Source organism: Capra hircus, chromosome 28 (assembly GCF_001704415.2).
Source record: "Capra hircus breed San Clemente chromosome 28, ASM170441v1, whole genome shotgun sequence".
Lineage (NCBI taxonomy): Eukaryota > Metazoa > Chordata > Mammalia > Artiodactyla > Bovidae > Capra > Capra hircus.
In genome coordinates this window covers 20,956,250-20,970,850 of record NC_030835.1, presented here as the reverse complement: position 1 = coordinate 20,970,850, position 14,601 = coordinate 20,956,250, and the positions used below count along the sequence as shown (strand labels likewise).

Below are 14,601 nucleotides of genomic sequence, written 5' to 3'. Positions count from 1 at the left end.
GATAGGCAGAAAAAATAAAATTAAAAAAAATTTTTTTAAAGATAGGCAGAAGCAGTTTTCTCATTTCTTTTTAAAATCATTTTTGGAGCTTTTATCAAGGCAGTGATCTTCACTAAGAAGCTTGAGAAGTGTTCTAAAGAAGAGATAAGTGGGGGTGCTCACTCAGATTCCAGAACTGTCCTGTATTTGAGGCATGGAGCCCAAGGCACTTACTATTCAAACTAGCATGGCTCTTCTCTCATTCAGCCAAAGAAGTGAAGAGGGCACCTGTAATCCTGGAGAAACTGCAGAACAGTGGTGTTCCAGAAGGCCACCCCGTGAGACTGGAGTGCCGGGTGATAGGCATGCCTCCGCCCGTGTTCTACTGGAAGAAAGACAATGAGACCATCCCTTTCACCAGAGAGAGGATCAGGTACAGCCTCCACACTTGGTCAAGTTCAGCAAAGCTCATCAGGCCACCCAGATAAGTCTTCAGCCTTTTGAATCTGGCTCCTTTCACTTGGCATAATGCATTTGCTTTAACCATGTAACTGTGCTTTTCAAGAATTTATTCCTTTTTGTTGCTGAGGGTTAGTCCATTGTATAATGTCCCACCATTAAAAACTTTATTATTATTATTATTTGCACTGCATGGCATGCAGGATCTTAGTTCTCTGACCAGGGATTAAACCCATACCCTCTGCAGGGACTTCCCTGGTGGCTCAGACGGTAAAGTGTCTGTCTGTAATGCAGGAGACCAGGGTTCAATCCCTGGGTTGGGAAGATCCCCTGCAGAAGGAAATGGCAATCCACTTCAGTGCTATTGCCTGGAAAAATCCCATGGACAGAGGAGCCTGGAAGGGTACAGTCCATGGGGTTGCAAAGAGTCGGACAAGACGGAGCGACTTCACTTTCACTTTTTCACCCTGCAGTGAACATGCAGAGTTTTAATCACTGGGCCACCAGGGAAGTCTCTAAAACCTTAATTTTTCAGCTTAAAAAGGTTTGAGGGATTTATAAAGATCTTGCATGTTTTTGTCCCATGTCTTTTTGCGTGTCACACGTCATGTGTGTCATTTGTCTTTTCGTCATGTGTCATGTCATGAGTCATATTAGTACCCAAAACCTTTTGATTGTAAAAAGCGAAAATAAAATAAGCCAAAAAAAAAAAAAGGGCAAAACAAAACATTATGGCAATACTCCTTTTCCATCTGTCACTACATGGCTATTTTTTAAATAAATTTAAGGATCCAGGTTCTCTAAATGGGTGCCTTGTTTAATTTCCTCTGAGGTGAAGTAAAGTGAAAGTTGTTCAGCCGTGTCTGACATTTTGTGGCCCCATGGATTGTAACCTGCCAGGCTCCTCTGTCCATGGGATTCTCCAGGCCAGAATACTGGAGTGGGTAGCCTTTCCCTTCTCTAGGGATCTTCCCAACCCAGGGATCGAACCCAGGTCTCCCACATTGCAGGCAGATTCTTTACCATCTGAACCGCTAGGGAAGCCCCAATTTCCCCTAACCATCCTTAATTCTTTGCCATTTTGTTTTTATGCCACACGGGCAACTTGTGCACAGAAACTGCCACTGAGAAATTATTATTACTGAGAACTATTTCTTCACAGTAAACTAAATTTGTCCTAAAGGATATTGGCTTTTATAGAACCTTGGCATCTAAAAAGTCTAAGTATAAAAAGGTCAGGATTTTCCTCTGGTAAAACATAAGCAAGAACAGAGAATATACTTGAGTTAACACTTCAGTGTAAATTAACAAAACATATTATACTCAGCCTGAAATTCTGGTATAATTACGCAGGATGGCAGTACGCAGTCAAGGTTAAGAACTACAGATGTAGAGAAAACAGAAGGAAAGGACATGCAGATTTCCTCCTGAACTGAACTAAGTTAAATGCTGCCATGCCCAGTTGATTATATTAAGAAACACTCCCTCCACCCTAAAGACTACACAGAAAACTATTAGAACTAATGAATCATATATTTTAAACGTATAACCAACAAGGTCCTACTATATAGCACAAGAAACTCTGCTCAATGTTATGTGGCAGCTTGGATAGGAGGCAAGTTTGGAGGGGCTGAGTCCCTTTGTTGTTCACCTGAAACTATCACAGTGTTGTCTGTTAACTGGCTCTGGTGGTGATTTAGTCACTAAGTCGTGTCTGATTCTTGCGACCCCACAGACTGCAGCCTACCAGGCTCCTCTGTCCATGGGATTTTCTAGGCAAGAATACTGGAATGGGTTGCCATTTTCTTCTCCAGGGGATCTTCCCAACTCCAGTATCAAGCGTGGGCCAGCTGAGCTACCAGGGAAACCCCAATACAAAATATAAAGCTTAAAAAAAAAAAATCCTCCCCCTGCAAAAGAACTGATCAATGAATTCAGCAAAGCAGCAGGATACAAAACTAACACACAGAAATATGTTGCATTTCTTTACACTAACAAAGAAATATCAGAAAGTTTTTTAAAAATCCCTTTTAAAATCACATCAAAATAAAATACTGAGAAATAAACCTGACCAAGGAAGTCAAGGACTTACATGCTCAGAACCTTGATAAAGGAAATCGAAGATGTTTCAAAGAAATGGAAAGATATCCCATGCTTTTGGATATCCTTCAGTGGTTCTGGCACAAAAACAGACAGACATGGATCAATGGAACAGAATAGAGAACCCAGAAACCCACACACCTAGAGTAAATTAATCTTTGATGTAGGAGGCAAGAATATACAGTGGAGAAAAGACAGTCTCTTCAGCAAGTGTTGGGAAAGCTGGACAGCTGCATTTAAACCAATGAAGTTGGAACACTCCTTCACACCATAAGCAAAAATCAATTTGAAATGAATTAAAGATTTAAATATAAAACATGACACCATAAAACTCCCATAAGAGAACTTAGGCTAAGCATTCTCTGACATAAATCATAGCAATGTTTTCTTAGGTCAGTCTCCCAAGGCAACAAAATAAAAGCAAATATAAACAAATAGGACCTAATCAAACTTACAAGCTTTTGCACAGCAAAGGAAGCTATAAAAAATGAAAAGACAATCCACAGAATGAGAGAAAATAACATAAGCAATAAAGACAATCCACAGAATTAGAGAAAATAACGTAACCAATAAAGGCTTAATTTCCAAAATATGCAAGCAGCTCATACAGCTCAATATCAAAACAAACAAACAACTGAACCAAAAACCAGGCAGAAGACCTAAATGAACATTTCTCCAAAAAACATATCCAAATAGCCATCAGTCACATGAAAAGATGTTCAACATTACTAAGTATGAAAGAAATGCAGATCAAAACTACAGTGAGGTACCTATACCCATCACCTCTCACCAGTCAGAATGGCCATCATCAAAAAGTCTGCAAATAATAGGGGCTTTCTGGTGGTCTAGTGGTTAAGACTCTGTGTTTCCACTGCATGGGGCACAAGTTTGATTCCAGGTCAGGGAAGTTCTGCATGCCACAAGGTACCCAGCCAAAAAAAGTGTACAAATTATAAATGCTAGAGAGGGTGTAGAAAAAAGGGAACCCTCCTACACTGTTGGTGGTAATGTAAATTGGTGCAGCCACCATGGAGAAACCACTAGGGAGAACAGCAGGGAGGTGCCTTTAAACATCAAAAGCAGAGTTACCATATGATCCAGCAATCCCACTCCTGGGCATATATCCAGAAAAGATGAAAACTCATTTGAAACACTGCAGCACTACCTACAAAAGCCAAGACGTGGAAGCAACCTAAGTGTCCATATACAGATATAGACACAAACATACATATACATACAGCGGAATATTACTCAGACATAAAAAGAATGAAATAATGCCATTTGTAGTAACGTGGATGGGCCTAGAGATTACCATACTCAATGAAGTAAGTCAAACAAAGAAATGTTATATGATATTACTTACATGTGGAATCTAAAAAAAATTATATGTGAACTTATTTACAAAATAGAAAAAGATCCACAGACATAGGAAAAAACTTATGGTTACTGAAGGGAAAAGGGGGAGGGGAGGGATAAACTAGGATCTTAGGATTAACTACTATATATACAAATGAGTTTCTGGGAACCCTAAACTCTCTCCAGATACAATGCAATATACTCTTTCTTTTCTCCAGCATGCACCAGGACACAACTGGGTATGTCTGCCTCCTCATTCAGCCAGCCAAGAAATCAGATGCTGGATGGTACACGCTGTCAGCCAAGAATGAAGCCGGCATCGTGTCCTGCACCGCCAGGCTGGATATATACGGTAGGTATAATGGCATCGGTTGACCTATGTGATAGGTGGCTTAAAAAATTTTTTTTTTCTTTTAGGATTGGTGTAGTATGTTTTCATAAATGAATTAATTGGTTTTTATTTTAGTGCTTACGATATGGATTTTTAAAGTCATTTTATTTTACTCACCTCAGGGCTTTTGTACACTCTACCATTTCACTATAAGGTTAACCTCCTTCCAAAAGAGGTTTTTTTCTGTACTACTAATACAGCTGCTTCAGAGCATACATGGGCTTGTACTTATGATCACCCAGCATCTTCATGCCATCCCCTTGCTGCCATGGGTCACCCACGGGAACCCCTTCCCCATGCCTGTAATTCCCCAGTCATAACTCCACATGGCAGAATTTTCCAGACCCTATTCATTTGTTAATTCTTCCACAAATATTTATTACTCTCATCTCACAATCAGATTAATATCAGAGAGCTGTCCTGAAAGAGACAATCACTCTGTTGTGTCCAACTCTTTGCAACCCCATGAACTATACAGTCCATGGAATTCTCCAGGCCAGAATATTGGAGTGGGTAGCCTTTTCCTTCTCCAGAGTATCTTCCCAACCCAGGTCTCCCACATTGCGGGTAGATTTTTTACCAGGTGAGCCTCAAGGGAAACTTTCACCCTTAGATAGTCCCAAACACATGAGATTACTGTAATTGTTACTACCCTCCTTTAAATGCCAAAGAAACACACTCAGAGAGGTTAAGTGACTACAGCTTGAAAGTAAATTCAGATTTTTTACATCATTCCTTCGAGTCATGTTTCTAAATATTTAACAAATTAATCTTTACTAATGTATTTGTGTCCTCTACTATTCTCCTCTATAATTTTGACATTAATTGGCATTTTAAAGAAATATTTCTTAACCCAAATGAGTAATCCTTTTTTTTCTTTAAAAAAACTAACTGGTTGGGTTAATATTCCTTACTGATTTAACATGATGAACCAGAATAACAAAGAAAAAGTAACTCTGCCTAGAACCTGAGGCCCCTGCTACTCAGGTGCACACCAGATGCCTTCCCCATTTTTTGGCACCACATAGGAGTCCCGGCCTGCCATTTTCCCTCAATCTAATATTTAGAGGAAATATATAGCTTTCTGGTTATTCTCCCTAATCTGTCAACTTGAAATTCAATTGTGAAGAAGTTGACTCTAAGGTACTTTCCCCTGGAAGGGTCCGGAGAAAGAGAAGCCACTGATATGTTTCTTAATCTAAGCTAATGCCTTAACCATTTCACCCACTTCACCATGTCGGAAGGAAACAAGAAACTCCTACCAATAAGCCCTGAAACCGATGACACTTGTCCGGATCCTGCTCTTCCGTGGCGGAGCCCCCACTTCAGTTTATCGTGGCTCACGACTCCCAGACTCCTGTCCTGATTCCACAGCTCGAAAAACGGGAGGCGCTCTTTTGTCAGCTGGGACCCGGGTGTGGGAGAAGGGATGGAGGGCTAAGGCTGAAATCAATCCACTTCACCCCCCACAACCACTTCCTACCTGCCCGAGGAACTGGAACAGTAGGCATCCCTCCTCGCCCGCAAAGGAGGGCTTCTAAGAGTAGCTCCTGTCAGGTTAAGATGCCGAGACAGCCGAGGAAAAGCTAAGAGGCAGAGGGGCCGCGGCGAGGGACTTGACTAGTTCGCGGTTGCTTCACTGAGAACCTGCTCTCTTGTGGAATCGCTGTTAAGTTTTGTCCTGTTTTGTAGCTTTCCAAATTTTATTTTAATCAGTTCACTCAGAGGCATTTAGACCCTGAAAAACTAATTTGAAATAATGAAATCAACAAAGAGCCCATTTATAACTGGGAATGCTACCAGCATCCATAATTCCCCAGGACCCAGAGCATCAATGCTTCCCACCTGGGGTTCCCTGTTCGCCACCGCCAGGATCTTGGAAACCTGATGAGAGGGCTGCTTGGTAATTTCTCAGTCAGAGGCAACACCCAGGACTGAGCAGTTTGGATGGATACTTCATTCAGGACATGTTCAAGCCTAAAGATCCTGTCTGCTGAAACCAGGATCCCCCTTGGACAGTGTTTAGTGAACACGGAAATTCTAACACATTCTCTTTTGTCCCCCAACCCTTGTTGATTGCATATGTTACTTTTCAGTCTTCTGGCTATAACTAACTAGAACATGATTAGGGCAGTAGGTAGGTAAGTAAGAGTGATTAGGATGAGCAGTAAGTACTGGTCAGAGGTCTGGATTCATCTTTTGTCTTCCATTTCCACAGATATCTCATCTCCTCCTTCTGAGGAGCCCTCCCTTGAGAGCCTACAACTCTCTCTACACCCACACTCCACCCCAGCCCCTGTAGATTCCATGCTAGGTCAGTGATGTAGGTCAGGAGATAATTTTGAGATATCACCCTCATCACCCACTCTTCCTTCTTATAGTCCCAGATTTTGCTGGATTAGAATCATGGGGGTTGTTATTACGGAATCAAGAGATCACAAGCCCAATTTCCCTATTCCTAGCAGGACAGGAGAGAGTTTATTGATTTTTTTCCCTTTTTTTTTTTTTTACAAATGAGGCATTATACCAAGATCCCACACAAAGTGTTGGCATGAGGACAGAACGCACCCCTGCTATGTACCTGCTAGACTGTATTCCTTTGATTGTAACACAAGATTTGGTCCATTTTCCAGCTCAGTGGCATCACCAGATCCCACCACCCATGACCGTCCGGCCCAGTGGCAGTCGCTATGGATCCCTCACCAGTAAAGGACTTGACATTTTCTCTGCTTTCTCCTCCATGGAAAGCACGATGGTGTATTCCTGCTCTTCTCAGAGTGTAGTGGAGAGTGATGAACTTTAAGAATGTCTGGGTGCCTGCTGTGTAAGGGGGCAGACTGTGGAGGGGGAAGGAGGACAAACCAGATAAGGTGGTTTCCAAGCAACTGGATTTGAGTAAGTTTCCATGCTGCCGGACCTGTGGCAAGGAGAGCTTTGAGTAAGTCAGCTGGGGACTCCTGCAGTCTCAGCTCTGGGAGAGATGGAGGGCTGTACCTTTTAAGATTCCAACAAAATGAGAAGATAATATGGATGAACCAAAGATATAATGCACCTGCTGTCCACTGCTTTGGGAAAAAGTTAGCATACTCCTCTGCCCTCTGCTGTATTAGGGGTGTTCAAGGCCCTCCTAAGAGCAATGAGGGGCCAGATGCTTGGGCTGAAAGGAGTTAGACAGTAGTGACCTTAGGTATCTTAACTCACCAAACAATACAAAGGGAAAAGGCAAGGGGGTTGGGGGGAGGTGGTGTCCATCACCTTTCACTGATTGCATTCATAGCAGAAGTTTTGGATTCATTAAATCAGCTTCTACCTGGCACTAGGAGACTGTGCTATACAACTCACATACATAGAGAAGCACTTTTGATGTGCTTATCCTGGGTGTATTGAGCCACATGATAAAGTGCCAAAATGTGCCTGAGATACCAAAAAAAATCACTGAATGCTCAATATTGCACAGTGCACTTATTCTATAGCCAAAATAGGGACTCACCAGCCTGCCTGCACCATTTTCTTTTGAATATGATGGTGAGTGGTTTTTCTCTCTGAATATATATATAGATTCTATAACTAAAGTGTTGTTAATAAACCAACCAGAAGGAAATCTTCTGTGGGGTCACTTTCAAAACTACTAGCTTCAGTTGCCGCTTGCAGAACTATGCAGGCATCATCATCATCTGCCCATAGAATGACGACTCTCCTGTTTCTCCCCTCGCCCCCAAAGTCTGCACATCTATGAAGCAATGAGAAAGGAAAAAATGCAAACAAGGAGAGGAAGTGATGAGAGAATGGTTTTTGTTGTTTCATTTACCCGAGCAAAGCAGTGGTTGTGGAAGGAGAGGTCTTTAATAGTTGTGAACTGCTTTGAAATCATTAGTCAAATTGCATTTTCTATTCAGAAAATACTATGCTAACTGAAGAAGTGGGAGGGAAAAGGAATGTGCCTCTTTATTCTAACTCACTAATTCAGAATTTGCCTCTCCACCTAAGGAATTTTTAGACTTACATTCACTGTGATAGCCCAGTGCCTAGAAGATTGCTTAGCACAAAATAGACCTTTGATAAATATTCGTTGGATGAATGAGTTTTACATTAGAGAAATGTACAATGCATGAACCAGTCAAAACATTGCCCTAGGGATGGTCGTCATGGCACAGTCTGCTCCAGATTCATTAGGAAAACGAACTGGAGTATCTGTTACCAACTCCCTGTGCCCAAGTCTTTGGTGTTCTCTGAGCCAGACACCCTCAGCTGGCATCTTACTCAAGTGAACAAATAGTAATTGCTTAGAAAGGCTTGAAATTTCCTTCACTTTAAGGCAAAGATTTCCAGTATAAAAATAAATTCATTCACTCAAAAAATATTTTGTGTGTCTACTCTGTATAAAACGCTATGCTAGAGATTGTGGGCCACGCACAAATATGATAACACACAGTCCCTGCCTGCAGAAAGCTTAGAATCTAGCGGGAAAGGTAAGATAAAAGGCACGTCAAGTTCTGCTCTTTGGAGCAAAAATCCTTTTGTCAAAAGGGATTTTCTAGGGCTCTTCATCCTACATTTTTCATGACTCTAGAAATCATCTTAATTGTTTTCAGTCTTTATTTCTAAATAAATATCATAGGTTAATCCTTAAGAAAAGAAGATTTCAGCCAGTTATTTAGCAGAATTATTAGGTTCAATTTCCTTTCTTATGTATGTGGGAACAATAGTAAATGTATAGGCAACTGTAATGATGTAGAATGCATTCCATACAGAATGCATCTTAGAACACATTGTTTCCATATTGGCTTCTATTATCAAATCTCTTTATGACCAAAGAGCATTTTCTAACTGCAGTATTGCTTCTCCACAGTTGGACACCCAGCCTCCTCATCTAGACAGTTCTCCCGTGAGAGGATATAGTCTTCATTTCTGGGTATAGGTCTTAGCTTTCTGAGGATTTTAGGATAAATATTCTGTTTAGCCGCTAGATGGCACTGTTGAGCCTAAACTATAACAAGCTTTAAAATTCCTTGAATTTTAACTTTTGGGTTATGTTACAGCAAAGTTTCTGAACCTCGACGCTGTTGACACTTGGGGCCGGATAATTAGTTGTTGTGGGGGACTCCTCTGCTCCCCGTAGGATGTTGAGCAGCGTCCTTGGCTTCTACCCACTGGATGTCAGTAATAGAGCAGCCACTCCCCAAGTTGTGGCCACCTAAAATGTCCTCAGATATTGCCTTGTGTTACCTGGGAGGCAGGATCCCCTTTGTTAAGAACTACTGTGTTGAACAAATCCAAATTCTACTGGAATTCAGTTACAATAAGGAATACTTATATAAGAAATTTCAGTTCTGCTGAGTAACTTTGGACTCAACATATCCAAAATCGATTCACGGTCTTCCCTTTCATAAACCATTCATCATCCTAGTTTAATTGTGGCACCATCACAGTCCTAGTAATCCAGATGGAGTATTTAAGTCATTTTTTGCTTCTCCTATCTAATCAATTGACAAATCATATGAACTCTAACTCTTATTTCTTTTATATTCAGGCCTTCCTCTTGTCCCCCTTGTGGTTCCCAGCTCAGACTTTCATTACTTTCTTAATTTCCCTCAATACTTCTGACTTTAACCATAATGAGGCTTCTAACTGGTCTTCCTGCCTCTAGTCCTGCTTTTTATCCCCACTCAAGTCTAGCCCCGATCTCAGCATCAGATCATTCTTCTAAAGCATTGTTTTATTTGGGCTTCCCAGGTGGCTCAGTGGTAAAGAATCTAATAGCCAATGCAGGAGACACAGGTTCGATCCCTGGGTCAGGAAGATCCCCTGGAGAAGGGAATGGCAACCCCTGCCAGTATTCTTGCCTGGGAAATCCCATGGACAAAGGAGTCTGGTGGGCCGCATCGCATGGGGTCACAAAGAGTTGGACACAACTTAGCACACACTGCTTCATTCATATCATTCCTCTAATTTTCGAACCCTAAGTGATTCCCTGGAGCCAACCCAGGCCAGCTGTTCTGCCCACGCTGTTCAAGCCTTGCTCCAATGTGGTCCCAAAGCTTTTCATCCATTACTCAGAAAACACACCCAGGGCACCAGTAAAATTAACGCAGGCCCCTGCTTTCTGCCCATATGGCTCTTTTCTGCCTCCACCTGGAATACTCTCCCCAATCCCTATCTATGAAAATCTTACCTATTGCTTAAAGGCCATCTCAAAGGCTACTTTACTGCTTCTATGAAATATTTTCCTGGTGTTCCCCCAACCACCCCAGTAAAATACAGTTGATTTTATTTGAAATCTTATAGCAAATTTCTTGAGTCTGGAAAAAGAGATTATTTTGTACAGAACTTTGTATAAAACCCAGCTTCTATATACCTGCCTGTCTCTCCCCTTGCACTAGCCCAGTCTTGCCTGCACTAGATTTTAGCTACTTGTTGGTATGGACTGTGTCAAAAGTTTGCCATGGCAAAATGTTGCCTTATACAGAGTAGGCACTTAATAAATATTTATTGATCTAAATTGAACTTTAAAATTCTATGTAAGTCACTATGTTTCTATATAAAATGAAGTGAGTCTACGTCAGTGGTTCTTAACCTTGACTGCATATTAGAATTTCCTGGGGAGCTTTTAAAAATCCCAAAATGTCCTTCCCTGGAGGTCCAGTGGCTAAGACTCTGAGCTCCAAATGTAAGCAGCAGGGGTTTGATCCCTGGTCAGGGGAACTAGATCCCACAAGCCTCAACTAACACCCAGTGCAGTCAAATACATAAATATTTGAAAAAATAAATCCCAATATCCAAGCCACAACCCCAATCAGTAAGTCATAAGTTCTGGGGTTCTGGCATAGGAATCAGTATTTTTAAAGCTTCCCAGGTGATTCCAGTGAGCAAGTGAGATTGAGAAGAGTCATTTTATTATCATGGTTTGATCACAGAACTTACCCTAGAAGGTCGGAAGGGATGCAAATAGCATAGGCTGTGGTGTTGGTGTCAGTGAAGAATGTACTTCCTCCCTTTTGCACGTGCAATGCCTGCCTGGAAAGCAGAAGTAAACATGTACTTTGGCCTCGTTAGCCCCTACCATCTTGCACTACACTCGTTGCACATGTAGCATTCATGAAGCCCTGAATCTTCAAAAATCCAGCAGGGAAAGAGGGAAAGTTGGGACAATTCTTCTGGCCCTTTCTCCAAAAAGCCATGCAGACCCCATAAGCTCCCTTCTAACCAAACAAGTGAAGGACTTTTCATAACTTGGTGAGTCACGGAAATGGGAATCAGAAGGAAAATGGAGAAAGAAAACACACCATTAAACCTGAACTGCCAAGCAACTAATAAAAAAGACTACTTCCTCCTCCATTTTTGTGTCCATGATACGTCCAAGTCGCACTATCTATGGACCTTTCTACATCTATCCCCCATTCTATTTTTCTCCAAGATGCCCTGTGTCCCCTGTTCTAAATACCCTAGGCTGTAACCCACCCCTCCTTTCCCCTTTCCCAGCATGTTTCGTGCTCCACAATGACCTAATTGCTGCCCCCATGTATCTTGGCTTGGTGTTCAAAAGAAACCAATCCAAACTGAACAAATCTTGAATGCCTGAGGGTCTTTTAAATTCATGGGGGTGCTGCACCTTTAAAAGCAGTTGCTTTCTTACTCCCAGCAACTTCTAATATTAATAGAAATGCTGGCAAAAGGAAAAAAGTCAGGTTGGGAGTGGAGGTCTTAAAAACTGAATCCGACACCCAAATTATTCTGGTTGATCACAGACTCCTGTCCTCTTCCTCCCCACAACACTCCCAAAAAACCTTTCAAACTGAGATCCTGGCCTGAGTCTGTGAGTATGTGGGCTATGTATAATTTGGTTGTAAACTCAAAGGCAAATTTACTGATAATGACCTTTATTCAAGGTCTCTTCCCAGGTAACCTGGACTCAAAGCGTTTCCACTGATGGTCGAGTTGAAAATCACTGTGCATCACTAGGAGGATGAACAGTTACTTAGATTGCAATAGAGCTTGTTGAAGTCCTTTTCACCACTAATTGACTTGCCTTGTTTTAAGTGGATCAATATTTCAGAAAGTTAATTACTGAAGCATTGCTGGAAGACTGCCTAGCATCTTCTAAACTTTGACAATGCAGTGGTCATCAGTATGCTAAAAAAAAAGTTGCTACTACCATGTTTTTTAAAAATCTGTGCGATGCAAAAAAAATGCATATTTGTAAAAATATGTTTGCCTCTTTTTTCTGTCTAATTATATTAGTTAGCATACTTGGTGTTGTAGAACCATAAACATGCTGGGGTTTTTTGTTAATATGTAAATAATGGCCACTTCAAATGCAATAGCCTTGAAATTGCAAGAAATAGAGAAAGAACTCACTTTTTAATCCTCTGAGAATTGTGCCATAAATGCTGAGAGTAAACATAAAGAAAATAGCTGTACTGTAGAGGCATATTCGCTAATTTGCTAGAAGATTTAACATACAAGTGAGTAGAAAATGTTCCCCTAATAATAAAAATTAAAATATTTCAACATTATTTGACAATAAATATTTGAAGGTCGCAATACATAAACATTTTTCTTTAAAATGCAGAAAACAGTGCTAGTTTCCAGGTTTATCAATTGTTTTTTAATGATTAAGCTGATTTTTTAATATATAAATATTCAATACTTAAAAGTGATTTTTAAAAATTATTCAATTGTATAAATTATTCAAATTGAAAAAATTACCACATATGCTATAACCTGGTCAGACATCCCTAGAGGAACAGAAAGGTAACTGGGTTTTAGTTTTCCTAAAACATCCAACAAACCCAATAAATCTCTCATAGAATGTTTTTTACTTTCTAAGATAAAAATTCATTCTACCTCCTAACTGAAGATGTGAAAGATGGGGTGGGGGAGTTGACCAGTTTCAACTGGAAATTAATGGAGTTATAAGTATAGTTTTCTTACAATAAGTACTTTAGTTCCCACTAAGAAAATGAATGATTTTCACATAGTATGGTAAGAAAGAATTGTTTGATGTTCCAAAATTCCAAAGAACTTGATATTTCTACACAGATTCAGTGAGTTACCTGCAAACTGGAGGCTGATTCTTGTAATTTCTCCACAATTAGTGGTGCAAGAATCCAGTGAACTATGTTCTAGTACTGCCCATAGCAGTCACTACCAAAAGATTACTAAATGTATGTGCACACAGTATAAACAATTTCACTGTGTATTTTAAGGAGAGTTAAAGTCCTGAAATAATTCCAATGAAATAATTTGAGTGCAACTGTATTTTTTTTAATGCACACTGGTAAACTAACTTTTATTTTCTATTGTTTTTAGAGATACTGTATCCTCTTTTCTGATTAAATTTCACTTATTTTTTCCAAGCTTTAGCATTTTTCATGATCTACTCTCCTCTCTCATCACCTTCTTGTCAAGATAAAAATCTGTAAAATATTTAATAGCATCCAGAGAGCGCCTTATTTCTAGGAATTCTCAGGGGAATTCCAAGGGAATTTTAAGCATTCAGATGAATTTCATACATGTTTTCTAACTTTTCTATAACTCTGGATTTTGTTTCTTTATTTGTAAAATAAAATATTTGAGCCTTTCCCAGGATGAAGGGTATGACGAGTTTACTGCACAGACCCTTTTAAAAAGTGTTAGCAGGGGCTTCTTCATTCCAAAGAAAATGGTAAGAATATTTTTCTCCAAAGTAAGTAGCTGATTTATTTTAAAAGTTCACATTTCTTCCCTGTCCCACTATGTCATGTTTCCTTAGAAGGGTACTACACTATGGGGGAATTTCCTCTTCCAAGATTCTATGCAGTTGAAAAAAAATCTGGAGAAAAATCAAATAAATTCAAGAAGTATCCTAGCTGCTTTCTACAGGTAGATTCAAGGGAAATTAATTTCAACATAGCCTAAGGGAACTCTGACTCCTGCATCTATGACTGAAGCTAGTGGAAATAATGGGTGCACAGTGCACAGAGAAATAGCAAGAGAGTCCCTGTATTCCTTTCTGGCTCAAGTAGTTCAGGAAAACTCTGTTACACTGTTCTAGGCTCTAATGAAGAAACATTCCATACTAGCATGTCATTGGCCTTATGTTAAACGAATCAGCCTGAGGATAACAGATAGATGAAGTGAAGTTGCTCAGTTGTGTCCGACTCTTTGCAACCCCATGGACTGAGAAGTCTACTATGCTTCTCTGTCCATTGGATTTTCCAGGCAAGAGTACTGGAGTGGGTTGCCATTTCCTTCTCCAGAGGATCTTTCTGACCCAGGGATTGAACCCAGGTCTCCCGCACTGTAGGCTGATGCTTTACCGTCTGAGCCACCAGGGA

The 14,601-nt window shown here is 40.5% G+C and overlaps 1 protein-coding gene across 1 annotated transcript in view; it reads left to right on the top strand.

Annotated features, from left to right (window-relative positions):
• Positions 1-8,636, top strand: part of MYPN (myopalladin) — an 86,354-nt gene extending 77,718 nt beyond the window's left edge. The window contains exons 18-20 of the mRNA XM_005699104.3: positions 247-412; positions 4,113-4,246; positions 6,919-8,636. Coding sequence (XP_005699161.2) covers positions 247-412; positions 4,113-4,246; positions 6,919-7,088 — 470 coding nt within the window. The 3' untranslated portion in view covers positions 7,089-8,636. The remainder of the gene's footprint in view (positions 1-246; positions 413-4,112; positions 4,247-6,918) is intronic.